Source organism: Oncorhynchus tshawytscha, linkage group LG28 (assembly GCF_018296145.1).
Source record: "Oncorhynchus tshawytscha isolate Ot180627B linkage group LG28, Otsh_v2.0, whole genome shotgun sequence".
In the NCBI taxonomy this organism is placed as follows: domain Eukaryota; kingdom Metazoa; phylum Chordata; class Actinopteri; order Salmoniformes; family Salmonidae; genus Oncorhynchus; species Oncorhynchus tshawytscha.
The window spans coordinates 19,270,392-19,282,250 of record NC_056456.1 but is presented as its reverse complement, the minus strand read 5'-3'; the positions used below and the strand labels follow the sequence as shown (position 1 = coordinate 19,282,250).

The following is an 11,859-nucleotide window of genomic DNA, read 5'->3' as shown; positions in this document are numbered from 1 at the left end:
GTGAAGAAGGCACGACAAAACCTATTCCCCTCAGGAGACTGAAAAGATTTGGCATGGGTTCTCAGATCCTCAAAAGGTTCTACAGCTGCACCACTGAGCGCATCCTGATGGGTTGCTCACTGCCTGGTATGGCAACTGCTCAGCCTCCGACCGCAAGGTACTACAGAAGGTAGTGTGAACGGGCCCAGTACATCAATGGGGCCAAGCTTCCTGCTATCCAGGACCTCTATACTAGGCGGTGTCAGAGGAGGGTCCCTAAAAAATTGTCAATGACTCCAACCACCCTAGTCATAGACTGTTCTCTCTGCTACCGCATAGCAAGCGGTACCGGAGTGCCAAGTCTAGGTCCAAGAGGCTCCTAAATAGCTCCAACGTCCAAGCCATAAGACTTATGAACAGCTAATCAAATGGCTTTCTATGCATAGTTACTTTAATAACTCTACCTTCATGTGCATATTACCTCAATTACCTTGACACCGGTGCCCCCACACATTGACTCGGTACCACCGGTACCCCCTCTATTGTTATTTTCTGCTGCTCTTTAATCATTTGTTGTTCTTATCGCTTACTTTTTTGGGGGGTATTTTCTTAAAACTGCATTGTTGGTTAATTAAGGGCTTGTAAGTAAGCAGGTCTACCTGTTGTATTTGGTGCGTGTGACTAATACAATTTGATTTGGTTTGAAGTGAAAGTAAAAGTTGGCAAAAATATAAATATTAAAGTAAAATACAGATACCCCCAAAAAACGACTTGATTGATTAATATGAGGATGACAAGTGGCGGAATTGCCCTTTAAAATCACAAGGCCTTACTGCAGTCCGTTCCACAGGCTGAGATCAGAGTTCCACATTTTAGAAGTAACCGATACACTTTACCGTATTTATTAAATGCCCATATTCTTCCGCAGGGTCAGGGAGTATTTTCAAGAAATTGTTTTATAAACCTATGGATATTGCATTTAACCTCATTTGCAGTTTTGATTTCTAATACAGGGTGAAAATAGTAAAATATTATTAGAAACCATTACATCTCCAAGTGTATCGCTTCGATTTATGCAACGATATTTTCGACCTATATTTTTGGGAGTCCTACAGTCGGGAGTTATTATTTTGTGTCACTTAAACATGGCCACCGTAAAGAGTACGATACAACTTTAATTATTTTGACCAGGTAGAACTCGCCATTTCATGTTTTTTGACATAGCTAGAGTAAAAAAAGTGTTTTTGTTTATCTGAACACTCGTGTTAGTGTTTCCGGCTCGCCAGCTGATGCGTCTTTCTGCCGCGGCTGAACAAAATAGAACCAGTTGGCAACGCTCGTGAGCCAGCGAGCTAGCTCGAGGAACTAGCCTTTGCATCGGTTATTTTTGTCCAAAGCATTGGCTTTCTCGTGAAGATTTTGTGATTTTTTTTGAAGAAGAAGAAGACTACTTGGAATTTGTGCCTGTTTTGGATTATGGATATTGGCTACATCTTCCCCCTATAATAATAGTTAGTAAAAGGATTAAGTGTGGCAGTTAGCTGAACATTTTATTTGTGCGACGACAGCTGTCATTTGGAGAAAAGAAAGTGATCCATCATGGGTTTGCAATGAAGCTGATCTCTACTGGATTTACATTTTGCATCCTTTTTTCAAATGGGTGATGTTAAACATCGGAGTATTGGTGTATGCGTTCATGCTTTGTTTTTAACAGCGGTGGTATTGCTTTCGTAGCTAACATTGGCGTGGCCACCTAGCTAGTTAGCTACTTCTCGTACAGAACAGAAGACTGAGCTAGCTAACTTATCTAACGTTAACTAGCTGAGTGACAGTTGGCGATATCATTATTCCTCACAAATACACTACAAAGTGATATAACTATATATCTCTTACAATTTTGGACATGAAGAAGATAACCTACTATTCATAATTTTGAAGGTAAGTTATTTTAGCTAGCTATTTCATGTACTCGCTTGCTACATAATTCTCGGATTTGCAGCGGCCGCTCGAGCCTAGTGTTTTTCCGCCGCCTTGTTTGGTTTCGTTCTTCGACACAGCGAATCAGCCAAACTAGACGAATTTCTGCTAGAAAATACATTTAGACACGTAAATGCTTCAGCTGTGGCTAAATGCAAGACTAACGTGTGCTGTGAATCACCGCTGTTGATTCTGTATACTGTAATGTTATGTAGCTAGCGAACCTGTTAGCTAACAACTAGAAGTTGACCAGCTAAGTTAGCTACGCTCGTTTTGATCTCTGTATATTTATTTTGGAGGTCGTCTCATACAAAACATAATGCTAACTAAACTAGATAACCATCTAGTTTACTAGATAGCTATCTACATAGTTGGCAAACTTTTGTATTTGGGAAATGTAGCGAGTTAGCTCTAGCTAGTTGATTTGCTAGCCAAAACCTTTTATCCACACGCTATTTAGCTAACGTTAGCTACCGGGTAGGTAGCTGTGGAATCATGCATGACTTCTAAAGTGACTTGACTTTTGAAGTTTAATGTTAGCTAATTGTTAAAACTATCAGGCAGCCTTGGATATCAACACTATGTAGATGTTGACTAACGCTAACTCCCATTTTCAACGGCTCAGCTAAATTAGCTAATGGTAGCTACCTGCCGTTTTTAGCTAACTAGTCTTTCAGATACTTTGGCTGGCGATATAGGCAGTTGCATCCCATTTATCATTAATCAAATACCCTGATCATCATCTTATGTCTCTGTATCCCACAAAGTGGGATATCACTAGTCTATTAGTAGGCACATCATATTGTTACTCATTTGCAATGCCATGCAATAGCCTAACAAAGACTACAAAGAACCTAGCTAGCTGGTTAGCTTGTTTTGGCTGACTTGAGCATGCAGTTGCTTTGTGCTGTACGCTAGTTTAACAAAGGTAGCTAGCTAGCCCAGTGTGTCTGGGGGTACCCAACTGTGCCCACTGCATTATGAAACCAATGTTCTTCCATGCTAATGTAGTTCTCTGTAGAAGCTAATATGAAACATTAAGATTCACTTTAAAGTGTATATATTTAGTCTGTTTACTATAATTGGTCACTACACTTTATTTTATTCCACTTTTTTTTATCCAGTCATTGATCTACTTCACGCCCCAGCTTTTCACCACCCACTTGTGCCTCCTCCTTATGGTCATAGTCTGAGTAGGGCTATAGTGAATCTTTCTTTCCAGAATCCATACTTTATCTATTTGTTATGTTTGCAACCTGTACTTGTTCAAACTTGCTGTCAAGCCTATTGCTCTATAGGCAGACAAGGGCACATAATGTATCATCCTACTTGCTTGTGTATGACAAAGACCACATTAAGGGCTGCTGTGATTACCTTTGGGAAGAATGGAATATAGATGTTAGGCAATTGGCTTACCAAAGACCATCCAAGCAAGGGGGCTCATCTAGGGTCTACATATTTTGCAGCAACCTAAATGATTTGGAACAACCCCATGCTCAATTTGTTGATACTGTGTCATTTATGTTTTTTTCTCTCCCATTGACTACATCTAGTCTTGGCTGAACTTCCCACACAAAGACGGCATTGGATGCCACAAGAGGTCAAATGTAGACTCAGTCACAGAATAACATCAAGCTGTGTTTTGGAAAAGACTCCGTAGGTAGCTAGTTCTCACATAGGTAGCTAGTTCATTACAATCTCAAAATCAGTACAAGGTCCCCCTGATGACATAGCAGTATACTGTGCAGTGGAGGGATGGATCCTGGTCATGGCTAGCAGGAATGCATATAATGTCAAATAAGGCACTTCTGGCATTAGCTGCATCCTGTCTAGTCAACCATGGATCCGGTGTAGTAGGCTAGTTCCAGGAAGAGACAGTGTGCCGGAAGAGAGTCTCCCATTGGCAGTGTCCCTCAACTGTCTGAGAGAACAGGGTGTCAGACAAGCCCATAAAAAAAACAGGATGACATCATCTTCAACAGACAGTCAGGCAGGCTGAGCTGAAAAGTCAATACACTTATGACTTTTTGTTCTCAGTGTTTGTCATAAAACAAATTTGCCTACTGGTTTACAGTGTGTCCTCTCGTACTGTTACAATATGATACTGAACAGAGAACCACAGTGGAGCAAACTAATTAATCCACTGTGGAACAAACAAATAGAGCAGGCTTATTTCAGTGGTAAGTAGAGGCAACTTCGGAGGCTGATAGACGAGGAATGCAAGAACACAAGCAAGGCATCGAACGATCATCCAGACAGAGACATGAGGTCACAGTGTGGTGGTAGGTAGCTCAGGAAAGGAGAGAGTAGGTATGTGAACTCTTACATTGATAACACTGTCAAATAGGTTGAACATTGCTTCAGCTGATAAATGATTTTGAAGGACACGTAGAAAGGTCAGAGGTAAGTTTTAGGCATTTCCTTGAGTATCATATCTGGAAAAAGATATGCCACCCCTGTTTTGGTAATAAGCTGAGGGATGGGCCTGGAGAAATGTAACCACTCTCAAATTCACAGAGAGCCATGGGTGCCAGAACTGATTATGACAAATGTGTTTTAACCATGTTTTGATTTATACTGAAGAAAAATATAAATGCAACAATTTTAAAGATTTTACTGAATTACAGTTCATATAAAGAAATCAGTCCATGTATTTCACATGATTGGGAATACAGATATGCATCATAAAAAAAGTAGGGGTGTGGATCAGAACCAGTCCTCATCTCCTTTGTATAGAGTTGATCAGGATGTTGATTGTGGAATGTTGTCCCACTCCTCTTCAATGGCTGTGCAAAGTTGTTGGGAACTGGAACACGAGCATCCAGAGCATTCCAAACATGCCCAATGGGTGACATGTCTGGTGATTTATGCAGGTCATGGAAGAACATTTTCAGCTTCCAGGAATTATGAACAGATGCATGCGACATGGGGCCATGCGTTATCATGCTGAAACATGACGTGATGGCGACTGATGAATGGCACGGCAATGGGCCTCAGGATCTCATCATGGTATTTCTGTACATTCAAATTGCCATCAATAAAATGCAATTGTGCTCGTTGTCCGTACTAATGCCTACCCATATTGTAATCCCACTGCCACCATGGGGCACTCTGTTCACAAAGTTGACATTAGCAATCTGCTCGCGCACACAATGCCATACACGTGGTCTGCAGTTGTGAGGCCAGTTGGACGTACTGCCAAATTCTCTAAAATGACATTGGAGGTGGCTTACGGTAGAGAAATTAACATTGAATTCTCTGGCAACAGCTCTGGTGGACATTCCTGTAGTCAGCATGCCAATTGCACGCTACCTCAACTTGAGTTATCTGTGTCATTGTGTTGTGACAAAACGGCATGTTTTAGTGACTTTATTGTCCCCACCACAACGTGCTTCTGTGTAATGATTGTGCTGTTTAATCAGCTTCTTGATATGCTTCACCTGTCAGGTGGATGGGTTATCTTGGCAAAATATGAATGATAACTAACAGGGATGTAAACAAATTTGTGCACAATATTTGGGAAATATACTTTTTGTGCGTATGGAAAATGTTTATTTCAGCCCATGAAACATGGGACCAACACTACATGTTGCGTTTTATATTTTTGTTCAGTGTACTTTGTTTACAAACATTGGAGTAAAATAAGGTTATATTTTGGGTTCTGATGGGGTATGACAGTTGAGGCATTTAAGTTCTGTTCTTCAAGAATCAATGGGTACATTAATTTATGTCTAAAAATGGAAGAGCATCTGCAGATTGACCCTTTTTTAATAATCAATTGTGTAGAATAGATTCAACATTTGATCAAGGCAATGTGATAACTTGTCCGGCACATCTTATTCATACACTGATTCCAAAGTACGTCAAGTAACCAAACCACATATTCAAACAGGCATGATTGTGTACTGATGCCTCTCTCTCCTTCCCTTCGAGAAGAATGTCATCAGAGGATAAGACTGTGGAGCCCTCTGACCAGGGACCCTCGCTGCCCTCCGGCAGTGCAGGGGCCACGTCCACAGGAAGCCCTGCCCAGACAGACAAGCGCCCCAGGGGCAGGCCGCGCAAGGATGCTGCTACCACCACCATTGCACCCCAGGCGCCACCCACATCCAAGACCAGGAAGAAGTATGTTGTTTACCCTCCATATCTTCACAATCCTATTGGTAATTTACAGTGCACATAGACTTGCCTGAGTCATCACAAACACTATAAGTCATTCTTCTGTGAACTTAGTCTACGTTTTGTTTGTGGTGTTAGAACTGGAAGCTATTCAAGTGGCTATAGAGCCCCACAGTGGAGGTGTCATAATACCCATAAAACCTAGCGGCCAAACGGAAACGGTTCCAATTGTTTTTCCACCATTACTTTTTCCCCATACGGGATTTTAGAAATGCTTAAAATAAGGGCTGTGTTTCGTGTAAGCTTACCCTGGCGTGACTTTTTGATAACCATGTAAATGTCTCTCAGACAAATTGACACTTTTATCAATATATTCGTCTCTATATTTGCTCAGATTTGAAAATGGTAATTAGCATCAAATTAGACGTCATGCAAAACTACAAATCCCTGCAAGCTCCTGCATGTCATCTCTAGCTGACCCATTTGCTAACAGGTATTGTGTCAATTTAAAGAAATGTAGCCAATTTATTCATTACTACATTTGAATTAACATTAGATAGTTAATCCAAATATTCTTACCTTTGCCTCGATTCGGCAGTCTCACCCATATCATCATAGTATTTGTAGTTCTTTATGATATGCTAATTACCTTCTACTATGGCTTTCATTTTTGGGGTGTAATCACAGGCGAATATATTGATCAAAGTCACCTTGTCCTAGAGAGATTTACACTTATCAAAACGTCACATCAGGGTAAGCCTACACGAAACACAGCTCTTATTGTAAGTGTTTCTAAAATCCCTTATGGGAAGACTGAATGGTAGAAAGACGATTGGAACCATTTCCCAGTTTAACCTCTAGGTTTTATGGGTGTTATGACTCATACTGTGGTGTTCTATTCCCCTTCCCTAAAATGTGTTTAAACATTACACAGATACCATCCAAATCTGTTCATCAGGCAAAGATCTCATTTTGCAAACCGTTATCCAGAGCTACTCTATGCATAGGGGGCTAAACACATTTTTAAATACAGGTAACTCAAGCACAAACCCTTTCCACGGTTTTATTGTATGCAGCAGTACCAACCTGCCTCATTTGTTATATCCATGGCAACACATAATGCAGCTCAGAGAGCTGAGCTGTGTAATATGATGCCTACAATTGATCTAACTCTGACTAATTTGATCTGGGGTCACCATATTAGGATATCAAGGAGATGGTGTGTGTGAGCAATCTATTATCAATCAATCATCCAAATTATATGTTTATGCCATGGCTATAAGGACAGCCGAGACAATTCCCGGTCTAGGTCGAATTAGCTGATAGGTTGGTTGGTGGGAGTGGCAAAGCATGGGTGTAGGTCAACATGTTATTTGCCCCATTATTTATAGCATGCAAGTGATCCAAGGAATACATAGCCTATGCCTGCTATATGGTTGGGCTGTATTTCCCAGCATGCGCTGACGTCCTCACTTGGTTCTTTCCAAGGTCTCCCTTGTTCCAGAATCAAGCAGTGGACGGCTGGTCAGGTTATCAGTGTGTTATTATGGTCAGTTGGGTTTGTATATGAGAGTGCATCAGTTTTCTGGGACACTCTTGGTGGTGATAATGCTAAAAGACCCATGGGATGGTGGAGGGAAGTATGCATTATTACCGATACTTGCGTCTCAGGCAGCACCTTTCATCGAGGGGGAGGGGAAGCTTGCTGTATACATCTCAGATGACTCAATACTAGCATGTTGTTTTTGTAAGAAGAGTAAGATTTGAAGTGTTCATATCAGGAGAATGAACAAATGTAGTCTAGAGCTAGTGATACTGTATTGTCTTTGCAGCATGTATCAACTGGGCACTATTTTGATGTAAATAAGACACAAAAGGCGTGTCTTAGAAGTTAGACATTTTGTTGACTAATTGGATACTGCCTTGAATCACCCAGTCATCCACCACTCCATTCCAGAACAGGGAAATCTGTTCCAGGTTTTCTTGTCGGCTCCCTGAGAGCTGGAACTACTTACCACAGCATTATTTTCAACCTCTTTTTTTTTTTCTCTCTCCTGGTGGTGGGATCATGGGGAGAAGTTGGGGAGTTGGATGTTCCAGACCTTTAGGGTTTTTTGCCATTTCAAGAAAAGACTACACTTCGAAGGCTACATGAGAGCATAAGGACACTGCGCTATAGGCCCAGCACGTTCGGAATGGTCACAGACAGGGTTATGATGATATACAATTGTCTGTACTAGACCTAAATGTCAGATTCTTATGTACCCGTTGCTCATAAAGTGTATTTATCATTAATACCTTGGTGAATAATCAGAAAGCCCTGGTAATTGTGGAGAGAGTGATATTCCATGCCAGTGAAGGTAGGTCAGATCAGATGCATCATCAACTTAATACAGGTTGACTTTATGGCTCGTGTGTATGTACTACCAATCTTCTGAATATGGCTGATATCAGACATTAATTTACGTCAGACGTATCTATCTTTACTCAAACAGACATATCTATCTGATGTAGATGTTGGACACCAGAGAAGCCCCTTACGGCCTCTCTCCTATCAGACAGTGACAGAGGGAGAGAGGAGCTGGAGATGTCTGGGAACAGCGATGCATTTTTAAATTTATCCTGGTCTCTGTCTACTCTACACCCCCGTGCCGTCATCACTGGGATGCTCCTGGGCTTTGAGGTCATGGGTTACAACATTATGGAGCTCTCGTCACTGTTAGAGCTGAGCTTATTTTGGGCCTTATCGACTTGCTTAAATATGTGTTGCCATGACGAGACCTCATTACAGAAATAAAGATCAGGGCTATCTAGTGTCTACTTCACTAATCATTTATTGATTTGGTACTTTCTGTTGGTATGGCTGTTTTTTTGGTTCACTGTTTCCTGCCCAATGCAGAGTCTTGAACTGTGACATTTAGTCTTCCATCTTGTTGCTGCTTATCTGGAGTAGGAAGTCATCTGGAGGGAGGAGTTGACTTGGCAAACTGGCTGACTTGTGTGTTCTTTCTCCAGTGGCATCGAAAATTACCCCCTCCCCCTGCATCCTCCCCACTACCCCCGCAAAATGCTGGCTTCTCTCATTTAGACTGTTTGCTCTTCCCACTTAGTGGGCTCACTGTACGTGGTGCTGTTTAATTTGTATCCATGACAATTATCACCTCGACGTGGCCCTCAGATTGGGTTAAGACAGAACTCCTACTGGAGGATCCTGACACTGACAAATCTCTCGTTGTGTGTGTGCTCTGTTTATGCACTCTCCATTGATGTTTGTTTACTTTGCACTGCAGACTGTTCATTTCAATAAAAAGAGGAAAAGGTACATCACCTTGTTTGCAAGTCTGAGTTTTGACTGTAGCAACTATCTGTGTGTCTTTAACCCTGCACTAGTGTCACTTACAGGTAAGTTGTCATCATCAGAGGAGCCTAGAGGTGAAGGGTGGGGTAGACTAGTGATGGTATGAGAGGTGAAGGATGGGGTAGACTAGTGATGGTATGAGAGGTGAAGGATGGGGTAGACTAGTGATGGTATGAGAGGTGAAGGATGGGGTAGACTAGTGATGGTATGAGAGGTGAAGGATGGGGTAGACTAGTGATGGTATGAGAGGTGAAGGGTGGGGTAGGCTAGTGATAGTATGAGAGGTGAAGGGTGGGGTAGGTTAGTGAAGGGTGGGGTAGGCTAGTGATGGTATGAGAGGTGAAGGGTGGGGTAGGTTAGTGATGGTATGAGAGGTGAAGGGTGGGGTAGGTTAGTGATGGTATGAGAGGTGAAGGGTGGGGTAGGCTAGTGATGGTGTGAAGGGTGGGGTAGGCTAGTGATGGTGTGAGAGGTGAAGGGTGGGGTAGGCTAGTGATGGTGTGAAGGGTGGGGTAGGCTAGTGATGGTGTGAGAGGTGAAGGGTGGGGTAGGCTAGTGATGGTATGAGAGGTGAAGGGTGGGGTAGGCTAGTGATAGTATGAGAGGTGAAGGGTGGGGTAGGTTAGTGAAGGGTGGGGTAGGCTAGTGATGGTATGAGAGGTGAAGGGTGGGGTAGGTTAGTGATGGTATGAGAGGTGAAGGGTGGGGTAGGTTAGTGATGGTATGAGAGGTGAAGGGTGGGGTAGGTTAGTGATGGTATGAGAGGTGAAGGGTGGGGTAGGTTAGTGATAGTATGAGAGGTGAAGGGTGGGGTAGGCTAGTGATGGTGTGAAGGGTGGGGTAGGCTAGTGATGGTGTGAAGGGTGGGGTAGGCTAGTGATGGTGTGAAGGGTGGGGTAGGCTAGTGATGGTGTGAGAGGTGAAGGGTGGGGTAGGCTAGTGATGGTATGAGAGGTGAAGGGTGGGGTAGGCTAGTGATGGTGTGAAGGGTGGGGTAGGCTAGTGATGGTATGAGAGGTGAAGGGTGGGGTAGGCTAGTGATGGTATGAGAGGTGAAGGGTGGGGTAGGCTAGTGATGGTATGAGAGGTGAAGGGTGGGGTAGGCTAGTGATGGTATGAGAGGTGAAGGGTGGGGTAGGCTAGTGATGGTATGAGAGGTGAAGGGTGGGGTAGGCTAGTGATGGTATGAGAGGTGAAGGGTGGGATAGGCTAGTGATGGTGTGAAGGGTGGGGTAGGTTGGTGATGGTATGAGAGGTGAAGGGTGGGGTAGGTTAGTGATGGTATGAGAGGTGAAGGGTGGGGTAGGTTAGTGATGGTATGAGAGGTGAAGGGTGGGGTAGGTTAGTGATGGTATGAGAGGTGACGGGTGGGGTAGGTTAGTGATTGCGTGAGACGTGTAGTAAAGTCTCTTGATCCACTCAACAGGAGGTCGAGTGTGATCTGAGTAGGGCCAAATTCCATCTATTGTGAGAAGCATAAAATGCTGAAATTTCTTCCTTCCGTCCGCCTTCCACTGGTAGTTGGACAAGAGTCATTGACCAGCAGCTTGTTTAGGAGGTGGTAGCCTAATAATTTTAACCTGATTAAGTGAATATATTATCCAAATACATGTTTTGCGTGCTATTCCAGCTCTGCAGGCCCATATACACTTCACAAAAATACAGGGATGGACAATAACAATAAAACTGACGTGTTCAATGTCCTTCTGATTGTACTGAAGTAGCTGAAGTAATATGGCCTTTCTGTTCATTTCCAGCTTGTGTCTGTCTGAAGCACAACCTCTGGCCATATTACAACTCTCATCATCCAGATTGATCAACGCATGTTTGTGTTTTGTCGTGTTATAAATCACTGGCTTGTTTTTACGTGATGTATTCTCCCATTGGGTTAAAATGTGGCTTGCTTATGTTCAGCAGTTACATTTCGATTAGGCCATAATAATTGTGTCATACCATTTGGGACTGAGAGTAATGGGCTTGGCTTTGCTTCTCATATGCTTCCCTGGTTTGATCTATGATGGGAGAATTTAGTTGGAAAGAAGATATCCCAGTCCTAGGCATTCTCAATTACATATTTACCTCACAGTTCTTGTTTGGATGATCTCGCTAGCTACTATCAATCTATATTTAAGCAATAAGCCCTGAGATGTGGTATATGACCAGGCCAATATACCACGGCTAAGGGCTGTTCCAATGCGCAACGCGGAGTGCCTGAACACAGCCCTTAGCCGTGGTATATTGGCCATGTATCAAAAACCCTCGGTGCCTTGTTTCTATTATAAACCAGTTACCAATGTAATTAGAGCAGTAAAAAGAAATGTTTTATCATACCCGTCGTATACGGTCTGATATACCACGGCTGTTAGCCAATCAGCATTCAGCTCTCGAACCACTGTTTATAATATTGAATGTTTACCAGGTTTCTG

General features: G+C 42.7%; 1 protein-coding gene across 6 annotated transcripts in view; it reads left to right on the top strand.

Annotated features, from left to right (window-relative positions):
- The first annotated feature begins 964 nt into the window (after positions 1-964).
- The window catches only part of LOC112226861 (histone-lysine N-methyltransferase 2C), a 131,314-nt gene continuing 120,419 nt past the window's right edge, over positions 965-11,859 (top strand). For 4 of the 6 annotated variants that reach the window (XM_024391488.2, XM_024391490.2, XM_024391486.2 and 1 more), the window contains exons 1-2: positions 966-1,917; positions 5,893-6,081. In XM_024391488.2, the coding sequence (XP_024247256.2) occupies positions 5,894-6,081 (188 nt within the window). In that variant the 5' untranslated portion in view covers positions 966-1,917; position 5,893. Of the gene's footprint in view, positions 1,918-5,892; positions 6,082-11,859 lie in introns of all 6 variants that reach the window. The other 2 variants (XM_024391487.2, XM_024391491.2) reach the window with 2 other exon arrangements.